This window comes from Asterias amurensis, chromosome 5, assembly GCF_032118995.1.
Source record: "Asterias amurensis chromosome 5, ASM3211899v1".
In the NCBI taxonomy this organism is placed as follows: domain Eukaryota; kingdom Metazoa; phylum Echinodermata; class Asteroidea; order Forcipulatida; family Asteriidae; genus Asterias; species Asterias amurensis.
The window spans coordinates 1,489,845-1,498,611 of record NC_092652.1 but is presented as its reverse complement, the minus strand read 5'-3'; the positions used below and the strand labels follow the sequence as shown (position 1 = coordinate 1,498,611).

General features: G+C 40.2%; 1 protein-coding gene across 1 annotated transcript; it reads left to right on the top strand.

Moving 5' to 3' along the window:
• Positions 1–257: 257 nt before the first annotated feature.
• On the top strand, positions 258–8,170 carry LOC139937698 (cholinesterase-like). The gene is made up of 9 exons (XM_071932976.1): positions 258–791; positions 1,011–1,170; positions 1,792–1,869; positions 2,607–2,725; positions 3,589–3,756; positions 4,198–4,438; positions 5,193–5,592; positions 5,776–5,930; positions 6,806–8,170. The coding sequence occupies exons 1-9, from the start codon at positions 432–434 to the stop codon at positions 6,919–6,921; spliced, it is 1,797 nt and encodes a 598-aa protein (XP_071789077.1). The 5' UTR covers positions 258–431; the 3' UTR covers positions 6,922–8,170.
• The last annotated feature ends 597 nt before the right edge of the window (positions 8,171–8,767 follow it).

Genomic DNA, 8,767 nt, shown 5'->3' with positions numbered 1-8,767 from the left:
TCTGAGGTTGTTGACTTTCAACTTTAGGTACTGAAACTTGTCCTTTTTGCCGAGCAAGACATTTTCAAGGGATGTAGGGGACCCCAGTATTTTGCACTGTATACTACGGGAGTGATAACCTCGTTCGGCCATGGTTCTGCACGCACACCTTGCGTAGTGTATCAGCAATTATATAACCTTTCAAAGCCCAAAAATATGTGGATAAGTCTGCTGTGTACTTTGTATTCACATGTAAATTAGATATCAATGGCCGGATCCCTTCCTGCGCACTCTTTGGTATGTTTTACTGGCTGACTGCACTGCAACGTTTTCATGTGTAAACCTTGGTGGCTATTATAAGCAAAAGGTAGAGCCAGTTTTTTTAAGGAAACGATCACTGATCGTACTATCACCGACTAGCACTGAATCTGGCCCAGTTTACAACCCTCAATATGTACTCCATCGCTGTGTCAGCCGGTATTTGGCTGGGAGTTTTGGCAGCCCTAGTAGCTTCCCAACCACAGGCCACGGTAGAGCAAGGTGACCTCTTTGGTACCACCGTGACTTTCCAGGAAGATGAGTTCATCAATATCACCAAGAACATCGATGTCTTCAAGGGGATACCGTTTGCAGAGCCACCCGTTGGAGCGCTGCGATTCAGGGCACCGGTAGAGAAGAGTAGTTGGGGAAGCGAGGTTTACAACGCCACGTACTTTAGATATGCTTGCATACAAGGCAGCGGTGGTCAAAACACAATATATACGAATGAAGACTGCCTGTACCTGAATATCTACGCACCTAGTTCTAGACGTGTAAGTATGCCCTGGATTTATGATCCACTTAAACAATTATTTGATTTTAATTGTTGAATTTGCGATTAGATTTTTGGTTTATGTTATCCGGAATCAGCATGCCCGAAAAATGGGTCATGCCACGTGGGACCTAGAATCGGAATGTGGAAGTTGGATACGCAATTTTTTTCCTTTTGACGCTTTCACTTTAACTGAAAAGTGTGCATTTTTCTATAATAGCTGGAGGGCGTTCCTGTAATGGTCTGGATACACGGCGGAGCTTTCACTCTCGGTAGTGGAAGTCAACCAGGCTATGACGGAATGCCATTGGTTGCGGTCGGTGACGTCATCGTGGTCACGCTTAACTATCGCCTCGACATCTTGGGTTTTTTAACAACAGGTAAGGCTATTAAAACTGTACCTAAACACTGTTCCCTTCAGATGTGTTCAACTAAAAGGAAACACCAACCTGTCGAAACTCTTAGTTATTTTGTCTAAATGATGTGAAATAAAAGCTGAACTACATTTCCAACAAATTTAGTTTGAGTAATTGAAAAGAAAATTGGTGTTTCGAGTGACCATTCAAACACAGTCTCTCGGCTAGTTTTTACACTCTTAATGGTGGACTTCTAGGACGCTAGGTGGCAGCAGACTTACCAGATAAAAGATATTATTCTCTACGTATACAATGGAAATATAGCCAGTAAGTCTGCTGCCACCTAGTGTTTCACTAATCTAACATTTACCCGGATTCCCGGCCCAGGGAGTCTGATCCATGTCCTGGTCAAGCTGACCCGAAAAAATGTTTGGACAAATGTAATTCTGAGTAATTTTGACAAATTTATGAGTCATGTACAAAATATATTTGGTTATGCTGATCGGAGGTAAGTTTTTCTAGTCTAAATCACTGTTCGTATTTTCCCGCACGTTTTTGTTTGCAATTGGCATGGTGTGAGCTGCACTTATTACTTGAACTGAGGTCAGATGTAAACTTTAGAACTATGTTTATTTCTCCACGTAGACGACGAAGCTTCTACAGGCAATGCAGGTCTCAAAGATCAGCAAATGGCCATGAAATGGATCAAGAACAACATTGCAGGTAGGAACACTTCTTCATTAATCTAATTAATTACTAATCTGCCAAATCACTTCAGCGATATATATGATCGTTTGTTGTTTTGGCTTTAACCTGACCCTAATGTTACAACAAAAAATAGTTTCCCGAACTCTCATTCTCTGGTGTGTCCTGGCCTAGCAATCAAGCACACCGGACTCAAGTTCTGGTGTTTCTTATCAGCAGAGTGTGTCTCCCAGTATAAACCCGTATGCCTTATAACCAAGCCACTAATAACCATAGTTGTTTCGTCCTCCAAATGGAACAAACTAAGCAGAAGGTCCCGTCCCTTACGTTAAAGACACTGGACACTATATTGGTAATTGTCAAAGACTTCACAGTTGGTGTATCTCAACATAATTTATGCATAAAATAACAAACCTGTGGAAATTTGAGCTCAATCGGTCGTCGAAGTTTCGAGATATTAACGCGAGAAAATAACACCCTTGTCGCACCATGGTCACACGACGTTGTGTGCTTTCAGATCAGATGCTTGATTTCGAGACATCCAATCCTAAATCTGAGGTCTCGAAATCAAATTCGAGGAAAATTACTTCTTTCTCGAAAGCTACGCCACTTCAGAGGGAGCTGTTTCTCAGAATGTTTTATATTATCAACCTCTCTCCATTACTCATAATTAAGAAAGGTTTTATGATAGTAATTATTACACTTGTAGCGAAGAGAAAGGGGTAACTTGGAGAATTTACTATTTTGATAAACAGCTTTTGGTGGTGACAGTGAACGCATCACCATCTTCGGTGAGAGTGCTGGAAGTGCCAGCGTCAGTTTCCACATCCTCTCCAAGATGTCAGAAGGCTTGTTCAGCCAGGCAATTATGCAGGTTTGTCTGGCCTCCCTTATTTATGTTCTTCCTGAAATATCATATTATGTTCCTCTTGTAAGGATTGTTAGAATCCTTGCGAAACACGCAAAGGTGGTCTCAAATAACGTATTTCGGGAAAAAAACGGAATACATGTACATGTATATCGTCTTTGATAAAAAGAATATCGTCTCTGTCAAGATATTTCGATATATTCAAAATCAACACCGATATTGACGATTCAATATACATAATTATAGCCTATGTAATCTAGTGTTGTCTTGGTGTAGACGTACAAGCTGACATTTTCCATACGTCTTTTCGGTGTGTCAATTCAGCAATGGGAGCGCTGTAACTTTTGCTGTGATTCCGTTCAAAACGATCAATTCAAACTTTGTTCAGGTGGGGGGGGTGTTTAAAAATGGTTGCCGCTTGTGTGTGACGACTTTACGGAATTGTGTGCATGCAGACAGGCTAGACCGAGACCAGTGTTGGAGATGTGGTAAAACCAGACATTACGTATATCTAATGAAACCATTTTGATTTAATAGTGAGACCAGATGCCTGTCTGTATCCTTACGAGCTTGGGAAAGGAAAAACTCTTTACTTGTTCATCACTGACCCCACTTTTGGTTGACGCTTCTCACCAAATAGTTCTTCGCTGATGGTCCATAGAACACATGTACTGGGCTTAATTTAATGTATACCACAAACATATCTGGTCCATCCAGAACCTTGGTCTCGAATAGTCTACCATTAACCATGTTTAGGTCCCTCCTCCACTCTTCCGCATCTTAAACTTCTTTTCTCTTCAACCTTTTTCTTTAAAACCACTTGCTCTCGATTCAAGTCAGGTAATAACACTTGCCCTTTTGGGTTTCAGAGCGGAACTGCCTTTTCTTTGGGGGCCTTTACGGAGAAAGAGGACGAGATGAGGAGCCAGGCCTTCCAGGTTGGGGCGAAACTCGGTTGTAGTGCTTCGGAGAGCGCCGCTCTTGTGGACTGCTTGAGGGAACAGGACGCCTTGGCTCTTGTGGCGGCTTCAATTGAGGTTCGATTTTTTAATTTATTTTTATACTAAATTAGTATTATTATAAAATGTTTCTTAAACCAAGCATGCCTCATAAGTCAACTTAATTATTCTAGTTCGCCATATTGAGATAACTTCCTTCCCCTAATACAAATTGAGGATAATTACCGAGACAAAATAGTGAGCGCTCTCCCCTCTCCTTCAGAATCAGACAACAAGAAAAATGTACAGGATCATCACATGAACACATAAGCTTCAAGTTTTCCACGCTTACATAAGAAAGTTGCCAGAGTCACTGAACATGAACACTGAGGGCGCACAAAGAACAGCTATCGTCCAATCAAAGTTTGCCTCCTTTAGGCTCAGTGAGTGCTCACATGTTTGTTTTAAAATTAACCCACAAGTTTAGAAACACTTTCGGTATCCCCCGTTAATGCTGTTCTTCTAACTTGATCTTCTCAGACAGCCTTCCGAACCAGTGCCGTTAACGACGGAGAATTCCTCTCTGACACACCGGCCAATCTCTACTCCACCGGGCAGTACAACCACGTCGAGATCCTCCTGGGGTCAAATGCTGAGGAGGGGACATCGTTCCTTCTTGGCGATCCGAAATTTGCGGAGTATTTCACGTCGGAGGTGGCGCCTGTTCTGAGCAAAGATGATTTCGAATTGTATACGAGCCAAAACCTCGTATACGCTTTTGGTAAATATGATTGGATCTATAGGCATTTAATTTTATTGTCGAAAACAAAACGAGGAGTTAAAAATGGTGCGCCACTACACAAATCCAGGAGGAGACTCTCTTTTGACTTGGTAGCCATTTTATGATAATCAGTTTGATTTCATTTGGTCCGAAAAGGACCAATTAAACTCTCACAAAATAGCTCAAACTTTGCGGACTTTAAAACTGACATATGCAACCAACTGCTATGTATACAAACAAGCGATTAATGTGTCCGGTGTTTGTAATGTAAAGTGTGTCTTTAAAGGAACACGTTGCCTTGGAACGGACGAGTTGGTCAAAACAAAAGCGTTTGTAACCGTTTTTTATATAATGCATATGGTTGGAAAGATGTTTTAAAAGTAGAATACAATGATCCACACAAGTTTGCCTCGAAATTGCGTGGTTTTTCTTCTACTGTGCGAACTAACACGGTCAGCCATTTATGGGAGTCAAAATTTTGACCCCCATAAATGGCCGACGTGTTTTCTACCCATCTTTCTACCCATATGCATTTTATAAAAAACGGTTACAAACGCTTTTCAAAGACCAACTCGACCGATCCATGGCAATGTGTCCCTTTAAGGCAGTCGAATTGGACGATCTATCTGCTTGGAAACTATTGGTGGCGCACTATATTGTGAACAAAAACCTCTTACGTAATTGGAATTGTATTCCTTATGTTATCACTTTTGGTATCAGACTCAATTTGATATGATTTTGTTTAATTACTCAGGTTCAACAGACGCGCCGTTTATTGCGGATTCAGTCAGAATGCAGTACGTTGACTGGTCTCAGGCCGACAACGAGACTGCCGATTACTTCAACTCCTTTGTAGAATTTGCCGGTGACTTTGCATTCGTGTGCCCAACTGACAATGTTGCTCGCATTCACGCCCAAGCGGGCGATACTGTGTTTCTGTATCAGATGACGCAAGTCCCTACCGTGTCTATTTATAACGTGGGTGGTGTGCAGCCGGGATGGTTAGGAGCAACTCACGCCGAGGATTTACCGTTCGTTTTCGGCATTGTGTTCGACCCTGAGTTTGCTCTAGTTCTGTCTCCCTTTGTGCCTAATCCAGAGAAGGCACTTTCTGTTAAATTTATGGAATACTGGACCAACTTTGCCAAGACTGGGTAAGAAAAGCTTCTGCACGTGTGACTTGTACTTTGTATTCAAAAGTATTTAATCCAACCATTTTTATAATTTTAGTAAGGCTGAAAAAAGTGTTTGTCACTGTGTCTTCTTTTCCCCGTGTGAAAAAGTACGATTAGATATCCTTTCAATCTTACAGTGATCTGTACTTTTCTTTACCACAGAAATCCTGTTACAGAAGACGATATTTGGCCCCAATTTACCATCCCAGAGTTGGTATACAAGGAGCTCAACGTTGACATGGCAACAGGACGCGCCCTCAAGAGTAACCAGTGTCATTTCTGGAACACTTATCTGGTGCAGCTGCGGACCATGCTGGGTAAATGTTTAAATGAAATACCCACCACCACTCCTCAATCAATTCTAGGACTATTGGTAGGGTTGAAAACAATAATAATGGCAGACAGAGCTGTGTACAATGAGAGAGTTGAGATATGGAGGAACCAGTTTTCTAAACGTGGTTGCTAAACGCCATGTTTTGGCCCAAAGGCAACACGACCCAATGTGGAGTCTCAACTGGCACCCTTAAATACACTGGACACTATTGGTAACATTGTCAAACACCACTTCTTACTTGGTGTATCTCAACATATGCATAACAAAACAAACCTGTGAAACGTTGAGCTTGATTGGTCGCCGGAGTTGCGAGATAACTATGAAAGAAAAAACACCCTTGTCACACGAAGTTGTGTCCTTAAGATGCTTGATTTCGAGACCTCAAAATTCTAAACCCGAGGTCTCGAGAGGGAGCCGTTTCTCACAATGTTTTATACTATCAACCTCTCCCCATTACCCCTTACCAAGTGAGGTTTTATGCTGATAATTATTTTGAGTGTCCACTGCCTTTAATACCTATGTACATGCATGTGTTATGTTGTTGATTGAATGGCTTTTAATCGCAATTTGTAGCAAATCTCACCATAGCTCTGGTGGGCTTATACTATAGTGCGCCCCCTAACTGTAATTCCTCTTAACTATTATGCAGGCTTTATATTTGTTGACTTAGTTTAGGAGACATACGCCTTTTTGCGACAGTTATTTTTTAAACTGTTATGCTCTCCTGGGCACCCCACTGTTGTTTTACTTTGTTTTCTTAAATATTTTTAATGTATGTATATGTGCTTGTAAATGTGGTTGCCCCAATAAATATTATTATATAGTTATTTATATTTATTTATACGGTTTTTATTTCAGCCAACATGGATGATATAGAACGGGAGTGGAAAGCGTCATACAGCGCCTGGAAGTACACAGACATGGCCGACTGGAGAGAGCAGTTCAACCAGTATAAAGCACTAACTGGCAATTGATTGCAGAAAAAAACTTGCATGTTGACAAAATCATGTGCTTAATATAGACCGCCCTCTTGGACGTCAGAAAAAGAGGTGAAAATGTCGGCCTATTTTGAACTTCATGATCATTTCACTTTCTGTCCAAAATAACGGGTTTAATTATAAAAGCCCAACCAACAATTTTTACATTTTTTTAAACAAAATTATTTGTGTTAATTTCCATCTTTAACAGAACAAACCCCTTAAAACTCCTGAGTCATTTTTTCACCAATCCGGGTCCCAATGCCTTGACCAGTTTATGGTCAAAATTACACAGAATTTTTGTCATAATTGACCCCAAACTTACGCCGAATCCTAGTAAAATCTCCCAATGACCATTTCGCACATCTTACCCGGGTGTGTTTATTGGTTATGGCAGTAGGTAGGTGTAAAACAACCACTTATCTGTCATACTTCCAAGAAAAAAATTACCACAACTTGTTTCCTTTGCTCATTATCAATCTTCCAATTTATAAACAATTTAAGGAAATATTAAAGTTAAAGCCATTGGACCCTTTCGGTAAACAGTATGGTCCAAGGCCCACACTTCGTGTATCAAACTTCTATATCAAATAACAAACCTGTGAAAATTTAGGCTCAATCGGTCATCGGAGTCGGGAGAAAATAACGGGAAAACCCATCCTTGTATCCGCGCGTTTCGCCGTGTCATGACATGTGTTTAAAATAAATCCGTAATTCTCGCTATCGAGAATTGATATTGTTTTACTGTTTTCTCAAAAATTAAAGCATTTCATGGAATAATATTTCAAGAGAAATTCACCACTACCTTCTGTAAACCCTGTAAAATATGTGTAAATCTGTGATTTTTTTTTCTGTACCGAAAGGATCCAATGGCTTTGATAGGGAAGTACATTGTACATGTAAAGCATCGACTACTTTGCATTATTTCTTATTTTTTTATTTAGCTACTGTTTATCTTCTGGGAAAAAACCTTTAGCACAACTTTTACCTTCACTTTTGTGCTATTATTTTAATCTGTTTATAAAAAATTGAACTTTTAATATAAACAATTTAGTTTGGATACTTTTGTCCGTACAGTGAAAACATTATGCGTGTAATTTGTTGTGTTTTACCCTTACACCAATGTGTGTTATTTAGCACTGTATAATCAGTACTTGCCTGAGTTCTTTGAAAAATGAAAATGATTATGCACTAAACTAAATTAATACCGAATAAATATTACTGGGTCTATTATTCAAAACGTCAATGTCTTTTTAGTATTTGGTGATTTCTTTTTTTGGGGATGTGGTACATGAATTAAGTTTGACATACAAACAGTATTAGAGTTCAATGTTGATACTGGTTGCGGTTGTCAACCGGGCTTCCGTGTACGAAGTTGTTTAACTAACTCATACCCACGGCTCTCGTTACTCCATTTGTAAATGTCAACGTAACATAAAGAATGCACTTTATCTTCGTATAGTCCAGCAGATAGTGCAGAAAATGTTAATTTATGATAAATAAGAATAATGCTCACACTCTTACATAAATAATGGTCACTTCATCAACCGACTCGAGCTGAGATATGGTGTTTCTGATCAGTGGAGTGTTCCCTTAAGCAAGACACTAAACTCATATTGCTGCGTCCTTCGAATGGGACGTAAATCTGGTGGTCCAGTGTGCTAGTGTGCGTTAAGTTCATTGCAATTTTCTTTCGACATCAACACAAAGAGTACAAGTTGATCTGGGGCTGTCAAGGTTATACAAACTGTTAATGGAAGATGTGTACAACCGGACCCCTGCATCGAAAAGAGAAGAGGTTCACCCTTGTGTTCACGGTTTGATTGGTTGCATTGCAAAACAG

What these genes read in the sequence shown, in the direction of transcription:
- LOC139937698 (XM_071932976.1), top strand. Translation starts at nt 432, where the DNA reads ATGTACTCCATCGCTGTGTCAGCCGGTATTTGGCTGGGAGTTTTGGCA. An exon ending in CTTGGGTTTTTTAACAACAG is followed by an intron (nt 1,171 to 1,791) that starts GTAAGGCTATTA and finishes TTCTCCACGTAG; the next exon opens with ACGACGAAGCTTCTACAGGC. An exon ending in TTGTGGCGGCTTCAATTGAG is followed by an intron (nt 3,757 to 4,197) that starts GTTCGATTTTTT and finishes TGATCTTCTCAG; the next exon opens with ACAGCCTTCCGAACCAGTGC.